At 53.9% G+C, this 11,161-nt stretch overlaps 4 protein-coding genes across 4 annotated transcripts; all 4 read left to right on the top strand.

Annotated features, from left to right (window-relative positions):
- Positions 1-3,016: 3,016 nt before the first annotated feature.
- On the top strand, positions 3,017-3,640 carry COL26b_006975 (uncharacterized protein; the record flags this gene model as incomplete). The annotated part of the gene is made up of 1 exon (XM_053179785.1): positions 3,017-3,640. The coding sequence occupies one exon, from the start codon at positions 3,017-3,019 to the stop codon at positions 3,638-3,640; it is 624 nt and encodes a 207-aa protein (XP_053036285.1).
- An 852-nt stretch (positions 3,641-4,492) lies between these two features.
- COL26b_006974 (uncharacterized protein) lies at positions 4,493-4,933 on the top strand (the record flags this gene model as incomplete). Its single annotated transcript, XM_053179784.1, has 1 exon — positions 4,493-4,933. The coding sequence occupies one exon, from the start codon at positions 4,493-4,495 to the stop codon at positions 4,931-4,933; it is 441 nt and encodes a 146-aa protein (XP_053036284.1).
- Positions 4,934-5,560: 627 nt separating this feature from the next.
- COL26b_006973 (uncharacterized protein) lies at positions 5,561-6,181 on the top strand (the record flags this gene model as incomplete). Its single annotated transcript, XM_053179783.1, has 1 exon — positions 5,561-6,181. The coding sequence occupies one exon, from the start codon at positions 5,561-5,563 to the stop codon at positions 6,179-6,181; it is 621 nt and encodes a 206-aa protein (XP_053036283.1).
- A 2,875-nt stretch (positions 6,182-9,056) lies between these two features.
- On the top strand, positions 9,057-10,893 carry COL26b_006972 (uncharacterized protein; the record flags this gene model as incomplete). The annotated part of the gene is made up of 3 exons (XM_053179782.1): positions 9,057-9,319; positions 9,379-9,579; positions 9,639-10,893. 3 exons carry the CDS (start codon positions 9,057-9,059, stop codon positions 10,891-10,893), a joined length of 1,719 nt encoding a protein of 572 aa, XP_053036282.1.
- Positions 10,894-11,161: the final 268 nt, after the last annotated feature.

The raw sequence follows: 11,161 nt of genomic DNA, 5'->3' as shown, positions 1-11,161 counted from the left end.
TTCCGTTTTCCATCACACTCTGCGTTCCGTCCTCCGTCCTTTCTCCATTCTGAATAGAGGTTTGTCACAGGACGGTGGTATTCGCACGAGTACTCATAGGCAAGATTCCTGAAAGCTTGCTGAAAGAGGGTCTCAGCTACTGACAGAAGGGTTGTATCCATCATCCTCTCTAACTGAAAAGGGACTCTCATAATGTTAGACTTTTCGAGTAGAGCAACAAGGGGAAATCACACATGAGAATGTAGGTCCTGCTCAGTTAGTTTGTTTGATAATTGATAGAATACCATTTTCAAGTCCTCGGTGGTGACGTCGGCCGATCCATACAACAGCGATTGCGCGCGACTTGCATTCTCATATCCTTGAGCTTCTGGCATGATCATATCGAGACCAGCGGCTAGCCAAGATAGGTTGTATGTGTAGTGACTATCGAGGACAAGAGATACTAAATGAAAAGATACTCTTTTCGGGGAAAAATGACATTCATTGGGTCTGAGACAATCTCGATTGGCGGATTACCAGAAGCCACTACGAGCCTGGGGAAATTCAAAGCTATACGCGATGGATTGGTGAATGGCGCAAAATTATTTGGTTGATGGACTTACATAGGAAAAGACTGTGCTGAGATTGTAGCCATGGGAGGCAAGTTGGCCACATAGATTGCATAGATGTTGTCGACGCTGGCGTACAGATGATCACCTCCGATGACTCAGGAGTTATCGGGCTCATCGTCACTGCAACCTGTCAGTTTTTTGAAGGAATAGTATGATATGGTGGCAAGAGCTTGCATTGTTTCAATTTGACCAGAGACCTTGGCTGATGCCGGTTGATCTCTTTGCGAACTTTCGCGGGGTCAAGAAGCCGTCCGTTGAGGAATACATCGCTGTCTTTGGTGTCTTGTCGCTTCCTCTTCTCGACGCGGTGGCCAACGTATTGCCAAATGTCGTCGCTCTTTTTCTTTGGAATTTTTTTCCTGAAACCCCAGGTCTTCAACTTATATTCGAGTTGCGCCTTGCTAAGTCGGCTTAGCAATATGCATTATGATCAGTACATAGCAGACGTACCTCACGAGAAGTCCACCGTCTTTAAGCCTCTGTCTCGCCTCTTCTTGAGACATATTCTGGTCAATGATCATGCGCTTAATGTTGGGCTTTTGCTGAAGCCATTCGGCCCCAGTCGGTCTAGTCCGGGAAGATGACATATTCCCAACAGCGGATAAAGGTAAGATGGTGGAGAACAGTAGCACGGCGTTCTACGGCTCAATCAAGCAGAATGATCAGGAAGTAGGGAAATAGGATGCAGAGCCTTAAATGAAAACTGTTGTTGGGGCCGCGGATGAGCCAAACTCCTAATGGTTGGCTGTGGCCAATATCTGAACCGTCGAATGAGGCTGTGGCTGTTGCCAGATCTTCATTGGTCTAAATCCATATCTGAACACCTGCATTACATATTCTTGGCATTGGGTCGTCACAGGTACTCTGCAGTTCCTGCACACCCATTCTCAAGGACAGTGCCGGAGTGCGCCTGACAGATTCCATTGGTCAAGCCCGGTATCCGAAAGGATGATGCAACGGTGTCCACGCAAGTCTTCCACAATGCCTACCTTAGGCTCTCTCGAAGCACAACCTCCCTTGGTCTTGCCAACGCTCGCACAGGTCGTTGTGGTGGCATGAACCATGGCCTGTGCGAGCGTTGGCGAAATATGATGAGGTCGCCTGCTTGTGTCGCCCGATGGCAAGTGAGTGGGACAGCCGACGGCTCATCAAGTCCGACTTGACAACGGTAAGCGGTTCTCGTTGGCTCAATCCGTAGTCTGAAATGATTTTGTTGCCTGTATTGACATGAGAAAGCAGAACGCCTGTGCAGCCCTGCAAGATCACAATGCCTATAGTCTCCAGGGGCATTGCTTCCCCATTCGCTCATACCAATGTCTGAAAAGCAGGCAGCCCTCGACACTGTTATGATATCTTTCCCGCCAAGAGAAACTCCATGAAAATATAAGAGCATCGAATATTGCGGACCTTTCAACTTCCATCGCGTCTCGTGTTTCTAAGCTTGTTAGTCACATACAGCACTGTGACCGCAACTTGTTTATTCCTGGTGAAGTCGACGTTTCCAACAAGTTGTCATTGATTTCTTACTTCCTCAACGTATGCCAGCCCCTTTCGGAGCTCTTTTTACCGTCAATTCGCTCAAAATCAGTCTCAACTCGAACGACAATCTCTCCCTTGCAAAGAATTGTTATGGTATCGCTGAAATGGAGGTGACTCTGGAGGCCATTATTGCAATCGTATCGCTCGTTGTGGGACTACCATCGACCATCTTCATCCTCTGGAAATGCTGCAGGCGCTGACGATACTGCTTCGGTCAGGGTATGTTGGACTGATCTCTAGCACTCGGACCGAAAAAGACTGACAGTCCTCAGCCACTCAACCCTTCAGGCCCTTCGCGAACGACACGTCGATGCAATTTGAGTCGTCACCTTATGAAGAGAGCTTCACACGACGGCAATCATACCCAAGCTTTCGTACTTGGACAGTCATAGGATTCCAGGTGGATGCGGCCCCGTGTCCAGATAGCTTCTACGGCATGCATCCACTCAGAGGCTGGCCGGCGTACGGGTCCAATGAGGTCGGATATGTAAGAACTTGAGGAAAGGAACGACGGAACAAGCTTCTATGTGAGCATAGAATGGAACTTCTATGTATAAATATGGCGCAAACATTGAAGTGTCTCTATTTTGAGATCCGGTTTGGTTTGATAGAAGAGTTCAATAGAAATGGAGGCTGCCAGTCCGATGTTAGTGAGATGAACGGAACAAGGATTTGACACTCGGCGGAACATGTTCAGGCCCTTTCGTTGTATTACATAAGCCGGGTTGGTCTACAGCGGCAAGCTTTGGCGGGTGGCTCGTGCATAATTACTGGGTACGTTCGCGTGGAACAGTGAAGTGACTGCTTCTTCGTCCAACGGTGCCAAATGTGCCCAACTCCAACACCACAACCCATCCGAGCTCGCCATGGCAGATAGCGAGCGGCCAAGATCGCGCTCGCCCCGGCGCGATCGCGACCGAGACAGAGACAGGCCCAAAAAGCAAGGAGGCTTCCGATGGAAGGACAAGAGCCGCAGAGACGACCGCGATGATCGCGACGACAGACGAGGCCTGGAGCGCGGCTACCGCAATCGATCCCGCTCTCCCCGCCGCGACCGAGACAGAGATCGCGACAGATACAACGACCGCGATCGTGATCGCAACGACAGCTACCGCCCGCGCGACCGCGACCGTGACCGCGATCGCGACTCAGGCCCAAGAGAAAGCAAAGCCGGCTCCTCGAGCTCAAAGGATACGACGAAGCCACCCAAGAGAGAGAAGCCCGCGCCCGCACCTGCTGCTGCCGGCGGCGAAGAGATGATTATCGTACACGTCAACGACCGACTCGGCACGAAGGCTGCGATTCCTTGCCTAGCCTCGGATCCCGTCAAGATGTTCAAGATCCTGGTGGCGCAGAGAGTCGGTCGGGAGCCCCACGAGATCCTGCTGAAGCGCCAGGGAGAGCGGCCATTCAAGGACCACCTTACGCTGGAGGACTACGGTGTCAGCAACGGTGTGCAGATCGACTTGGAGGTTGACACTGGTGATTAAGGAGCAAGCATTGCGGATGAAGCACGATTCAGGTGGATGGACCGAAAGTCGGGGCTGAGGCTGCCTGAGAGGCTTGGAACGTCTGGGCAAGCACCTCTACACGACTGATTTCACTTTGGCGTTATCGGAAGACCACGAAATCATGGGTTGAATGGTTGGAGATGAGGATACCCATTCTCGAACGACTTGCAAAGACTTGCGCAAAATGGCATTGTATACTCAGGTATTAAATTACGTGTAAAAAGCATTCCAACAACATTTATGCTCACATACTGCAAATTAGGCTGGGCCGTATCGCGTCGAATTCCTTGAACTCCTGCCTGCGTAGCTCTAAAATTCTTGCCTCAATTCTAACGATGAGGCCGCCTATGTTGCCTGCGGGTTTACTTCCATTTTTCATTACGATCGTCATCGTCGTTGCTGTTGTTATCTCTGCTGCCGTCGTCCTCGATCGAACTCATGAAATCCACAGGAAGTATTGCTGCGCAAACACAGAAAAACGTAGGCGGTCCCTTAATTACCCATTACATGAGCTGGGCATGAGCAAGACTTATGACACAGGCCGCCAGCCAGCACCATCGTAGACTGTTGCCATTGGTCACTTTGAAAGCAAGCGTCTCAATGAAGGTCACGTGGCTCGTGCAAGACTCGCGTTTTGCCCCGCCCGGGCCTTCGCGATTGCGACGCGCCCTTCACTTGACAATCCCCAAATCTTCGCCGTTGACTCAGAGAACGGAGCAGCTGCGTATTTATTCATCGAGCTATCCTTTCAACTTCCCTATATTGTATTGAAAGATCAACATCATCGACACACGGAACATCCCCAACACCCTTCTCCGTCGCATCACCACAATGGCCAGAACCGCTGTCGCCCAAGCGTCGCCAGTAGCGCGCGACATCACTTCTTGCAAGATTCCCGAGGGCGAAGAGATGCAAATACAAATCAATCGCATCGCCGCCTCCCATCGAGGCACGCAATTCGAGAAGAGAGTCTGGACCGCCCTGTGCCAAGTACCCAGGGGTCACATCACGACATACGCCTTACTCGCCAACCATCTCAAGTCATCACCAAGAGCTGTTGGTAACGCGTTGCGCCGCAATCCGTACGCGCCACAAGTTCCATGCCACAGAGTCATTGCCACTGGTGGAGACCTTGGAGGCTTCAAGGGCAAGCGGCCAAAGAATGGAGAGGGCATCACTCTGGATGAGAAGAGGTCGCTTCTGCGGAAAGAAGGAATCAAGTTTGGGTCAAATGGCAGAATTTTGGGAACCCCATTCATGGCTTTCATTTGATCATTGATCAGTCTCCATTCAAACTCGATTGCTCCGATGGATTATGTGCAAACCGCGTGTAGCGATGACCTACGCACTCGTGCTCTTTCTCTGTCCCTTCTTATGAATGGCTCCGGATAAAGTACAACTTTTCCTCGCAAAAGTCAGCTAGTCGACAAAAGCACCAGCCAACCCCGGACTTTGAGTTGTCCGCATTGAGAGAGCTTCGGCGCTTTCCAGCGACCTGGAGGTGGGATTGCTTGCTTAATATGGCAAGTCATGAAGCAAGCTTCATGCAAGATCGCGGCGAGATTCCTTGGCGAAACGGCACAGGTCGGCCGTCACATACACACATCACCACTTATCGATCCTCCGATTGTCCGACTTCACCAAAGTTCTTCCTTCACTACAGTCAACTTCGTCGGCATGATTTCTGCACCAATGCCTTGCACTTGTTCAATTAGCCATTCCTTCCATGGCACCTTCGACTGTTAGCGGTATGCATCTTGATGGCATGCCCTCGTGAGCGGATTTTGGTCTCAAGCGCGAACACATATGTTCCTCTCAGTAGAGGAAAATATAAAAGAGGCCATTTCTCAAGACAAGTTTTGATTTATCACAACCAACTCAGCTTTCTACATAGCAGGCATGCGCTTCGAAACCATTTTGACCATCTCCCTCCTGACGTCTGCCACGGCGGCAGTCACGTTGCCCAGGCGCGATGCGACCTTCGAATCCGGTACCCCGGTAACCAAAGAGATCACCCTCCCAGACGGCCACACTCGAACTGCCACCTTCTTCGCCGAATTCACGCCAGAAGACAGTGCCGACGCCCCGGCTCCGATTTCTCGCAACCTTAACGCGAAGCGTGGCTGGACACCAAGTTCGTCGTTCTACGATTTATGTGGCGGCAGCTCTTTTACCAATAACTGGAACTCCAACGCCCCTCTTGTAGATGATTGCCAGTTCTTGCAACAATACTTCGCGAGCACCGGCGGCTACTTTCGAGTGGAAAACTCCGACCTCGATGCCAATGGTGTTTCGTGGTCGCGCTTGGTTTCCATCAACACTTGCGGCTTCTCGGTGCGGGCGAACCCACGCCCAGCGACGGCAGGCTACATCGGCAACACCGATATCGCTGACCTGGTTCGAGATTCCATCTCGGGATTCTCTCAGAACAGCCAAGTCTCAGTGGGCGGGAACACGGGATGTCAGGATGCTGACGGCAGCCAATGGCATCCGGATTGGCTCATTCAACGGTTCACTTAGGAGAAATGGATACTGTTCAAGAGGTGTCGTTGAACTGACGTCGTGATGAGTTACGAGTCAGCTTGGTTGCACCCTGTTCAAGTTTCTAAAAATCCGCGATTCAGTCCGAGGGTAATATATCATCAGTGTCACACCCCGCAAATTGGCACATCGCCCCGCAAGCGTCGTATGGAATTCCGCCCCCAAGAATGTCATGACCTCAATTCCATGTTGCATTGGCCTTACGGAGCGTGACTTTGCCAAGATGCGACTTTCGAACAGCTTCTTGTCCAGGCCACAATCACGTTGCTTGGTGAAAGTTGCCGGATGTCAACTTACGCATCTTAGTGGTGCTTCAAAGCCTACACAGCACCTGTGTTGGGTGCGCCGGTCACCGAATTGCTCTGAGAAACGACATCTGCGCTTTTCCAAGGGTGCAAGATCACATGATCAAGAAAATGGTGCGGACTTCCACCTAATTGCTCACAAAGCGAACGAAAACAAGTGCTCGTATCGAGATGGCTTTCTGTCAGCACCATAAACATGTCAGACTTTCAATCTCATATAATGAACCAGAAGCCTTGAGGTCTTGAACAATTTCCTGGAATTTTGCGACAAGCGCGCATATCAGGAGTCAAGATGAAGCTCGCCGCCGGATTCGCGAGTCTCCTCGCCACTCTCGCCGCCACAGCCCCAACCCCTCAGGACGACGAACCCGCCGTTGTGTTCGGCATATCGTTCACCTATGAGAATAGCACTTTTACCGACCTTTTTGACGTACCTGAGACGCTTTCAGGATACCCCGTCGGTGAGCCTACCTCAATCGAGCGCATCCCCGGAGCCGAGGCAAAACGACACCCTGCTGACACTTTTGACAGCCAGCAGCGGCATCGTGACAAACGTCTTCATATATCCTCCAGGCAACAATCCCGCGCGCTGCGCGTTTCTCGAGCCAGAGCCCAGCAGACAGGGTCTCGGTGCGGTCTCGATTATTCATGCGACGACTATCGAGCTAAGCCCGGCGGGAGAAGTGGGCTTCGTGCAATGCAACAGGACGTAAGCCATTGGCTTGGCGCAGCACCGAGTCTTCCGCGACAGGGCCTGTGATAAGGGAACGCGAAGGCCTGCAGCAGAGCCTCAACTCTTTTGTGCGCCCACAACACACTTCGGACCCGAAGAAATCGGAAGGATAGATAGAACGATAGTCCCACCATCGGAATGAATAAGACATTGCGTCAGCCCAACAGACCGTCCACGTTGCGCACGAGCTCAAAAAAGACCTCACCACCGAGATTTGATCCCGGCGCAGTTGTCCCCTCCAAGCCCACCAGCCCGCCGGCCCCTCATCCCGAACACGCACACGTGCTGGCGTGGAGGAGGTGAGGGGGCCTTTCTCGAAGCATGGGGCCGGGGTATTTTTTCTCTCCTGCAGAGCTCAGGTGTATCGGCAGCTACCGACTTCGGGCCTCATCCGAGGCTAAGAAAGACGATACGGCGTAGTCGTACGCAGATTTACGGTTGTTGGTGACTCTGTTCGAGGGGTTAAACCAAATGTTTATCAATATCGCCGAAGTTATATGGTTCGATGTCGCCACCTGCAACGTTTGGACCTCCTCTTTTCGCCCCGGGCCGGTGACATCGCGGCCCTGCTAAGCTTCGGAGCAAAAGTCTGGATGTTTAGACGTTGGGGCCATTTTAGGCCATGCAACGGTGACGCTAGTGGGTGCTATTGGCCGAGAAAAGAAATCCCACTCGAAAAGATTGGTTTTCGTGGTGGTGTGGACGGGAGAGGCGGCAAAGCTGCCACCTGCATCTCGCATCGGCACATGTTGTCGTTGGTCCTGCGAAAACATGGCCGCCGTCGCCGGAAGAAGGAACATGTCCCTGAGACTATCGAAAACCGACAGGAGAAAAAGAAAGGAGCGCACCTCTTCGTGGACTGAATGCACTCCACACGCTTACGGACTGACATGCACATGTCTTAGCCAACCTTGGTCTCTCCCTGCGTCAACTCAAAATAGACCACTCGATGACGACAAACGATTGAGATATTCGCGCCGATAACACGAGCATGTTTGTGTGTGGCGTTCCGACGGCGTAGGGCAGTGTGTTGGACGTTGCGACCTGTCTTGTTCAGCTGTTCGTCCGATGCATACGATGCGCATCCCCTGACCAGCACCCCCGGCACTTGGCGAGATTCGAATTTATGCGACGCCCCCAATCATTTTCTTCCATAAACCTTCCAGAAGGCTGCCCTATGGATCGAACGACTGACACGCACGACTCATTTCCAGCGCCGCCCAGCATCTAAGCCCCAAACCCGAACCGCTGGCCTCCAAATTGTCGGATTCCTTCAACCGCACGCACGCACCCGTCCAGAGAACCCTCGTGTCGATCTCCAGGATAAAGACCGAAGAACTCGAGAAAGGTGCAATGCCAAAGGACCCCGGACCTTGCTTCAAGGAGAAAACAATGGGGACTGTAGCTCCGCACACTTACCCCGTGGCCGCCACACAATGCCGGACAAGCTGCCGAAAAGGGGATAAACCTAGTCACGGCCCTGGCGCCGTGGATTGAGAGTCTGCGGCCGGGAGGGAGATTGACAGCGTCCCCTTCCCCTCTGGGCCTTCGTCTACACAGCCCGGTCCAGATGTTCGCAGCTCTTGCTCCTGTGCCTGTGCCTGTGCCGCAATCAAGGAAGAACCAGTGAACCAACTGCCAACTGTGCATTGCTCCTGGGTCATCCAAGAAAGCCGGACCGTCTTCAATATAAAGACCATCCCGTCATGGCCCTCTCGCTTCATCTCGCCGTCAGGAGTCTTCCCTGCAGCAGCCTAGTCATTCCTTTGAACACCCTCTCCTCAAGGCTCTCCGCTCCTCCTCCAGCCCTGCCAAGATGAAGTCCTCCATCATCGCCACGGCCCTCGCTGCCGCGCCCTTCGCCGCCGCCGGTGTCCTTCCCAAGCGCGCCGACGACACCTGCCGTGTCCTCCCCGGTGATGCCGCCTGGCCTTCTACCGACTCGTGGAACACCCTCAACACCACCGTCGGCGGCAAGCTCATCGCGACCGTGCCCATCGGCTCCGTCTGCCACGACCCCAACTACGATGAGGCCGCATGCACGGCGTTGCAAGATGCTTGGGTTCTTCCCGAGACCCAGTATGTCCAGGCCCCTCACAGTAAAACACCACAAAGGCGCAACCACTAACAAGCCCCAGCTTCCCCTCCTCGTCTTCCGTGATGCAGAGCTACTTCGCCAACCAGTCCTGCGACCCCTTCACGGACCGCACCCTTCCCTGCCTCATCGGCAACTACGTCCAGTACGCCGTCGAGGTCACCTCCGCCCAGGACGTCGTCGAGACCGTCAACTTCGCCCGGGACAACAACATCCGCTTCCTCGTCCGAAACACGGGTCATGAGTAAGCTTATTTCGTCCGGAAATCTCTCCCACACTCCCGCTAACCCACTTGTCCCCTAGCCACCTCGGCCGTTCAACCGGCGCCGGAGCCCTCGCCGCCTGGACCCACAAGCTCAAGGATATCGAGGTGACTACCTGGTCCGACGATCTCTGGTCCGGCCCCGCCATCAAGATGGGCGCCGGTGTTCTCGGCTACGAGATCACCGAGGCTGGCAAGTCCGCCGGCCTCGTCGTTGTCGGCGGCGAGTGCCCTACCGTCGGCCCTGCTGGTGGTTACATCCAGGGTGGTGGCCACTCCGCCCTCACCACCAACTTCGGTATGGCTGCCGACCAGACTCTTGAGTTTGAGGTCGTCACCGCCGACGGCAAGATCGTCACTGCCTCCCGCACGGAGAACTCTGATCTCTTCTGGGCCCTCAGCGGTGGTGGCCCCGGTACCTATGGCGTCGTCACCTCCGTCACCGTCCGTGCCTACCCCGATGCCAACATCGGCGGTGTCGGTCTGCAGACCGCCGCGTCCTACACTACCCAGGAGAAGTGGTGGCAGATGCTCGACTCCTTCCACTCCCTCCTCCCCAACATGACCGACCAGGGCGCCATGGTCGTCTTCCTCTACAGCAGCTCCATCTTCGCCATCAACCCCCTGACTGCCTACAACAAGACCGCCGAGGAGGCCAAGGCCATTCTCCAACCCTTCCTCGACGTCCTCGCCGACCTCTCCATCCCCTACTCCTCTGCCGCCACCAACTACTCCAGCTACCGCGACCACTACGACAAGTGGATGGGCCCCCTCCCCTACGGCCACGTCGAGGTCGAGTCCTACAACTTCGGCTCCCGCCTCGTCCCCCGCTCCGTCCTCTCCGACACCACATCCCGTGCCACTTACATCGACGCCATCCGCTACGGCGCCGACACCTACGGCGTTCTCTCCGCCGGTGTAGCCCTCAACGCCTCCGCCCCCGCCGGCGTCGACAACGCCGTCAACCCGCACTGGCGCGACGCCACCATCCACGTCCAGTACTCCACCGCCTGGAGCAACGACCCCGCCCAGTGGGACACAATGATCTCCGACCAGAAGCGCATGACGGACGACATCATGCCACCCATCGAGGCCGCGACCCCCGGCAGCGGCAACTACGTCAACGAGGTCGACTTCAGGATCGACGGCTGGAAGGAGAAGTTCTTCGGCAGCAAGTACGACAAGTTGCTGGAGATCAAGCAGAAGTGGGATTCCACGGGCGTGTTCTACGCGCTCAAGACCGTCGGTAGCGATGTTTGGGACGTTGCCGCTGATGGCAGGATGTGCCGTGCATGATTATGATGGGATTTTGGGAGGCGTATTTGGGTTGTAGTACATATATCTAATGCTTACAGGGGCTAAAATGCTCTTATTCACTCGTTCACAAAAAAGTCCTATTCATGCAAAACGTGGCCTCGCAAGTAACGGTATTAGATTAATTGAAATGAAAACCTAATGACGAAACAAAAACGCATCGAACTCTAGGACGTTGATCTATATGCATGACTGTATCGCTGATCCATCAAAGTACCTCATTCTCATCCCGACAAATCCATGACACTAA

The sequence above is a fragment of the Colletotrichum chrysophilum genome (genome assembly GCF_026319265.1).
Source record: "Colletotrichum chrysophilum strain AFK26 chromosome Unknown scaffold_54, whole genome shotgun sequence".
Taxonomy (NCBI): Eukaryota; Fungi; Ascomycota; class Sordariomycetes; order Glomerellales; family Glomerellaceae; genus Colletotrichum; species Colletotrichum chrysophilum.
Note: the sequence above shows the minus strand (reverse complement) of the source record. Positions and strands in the feature narration are given on the sequence as shown.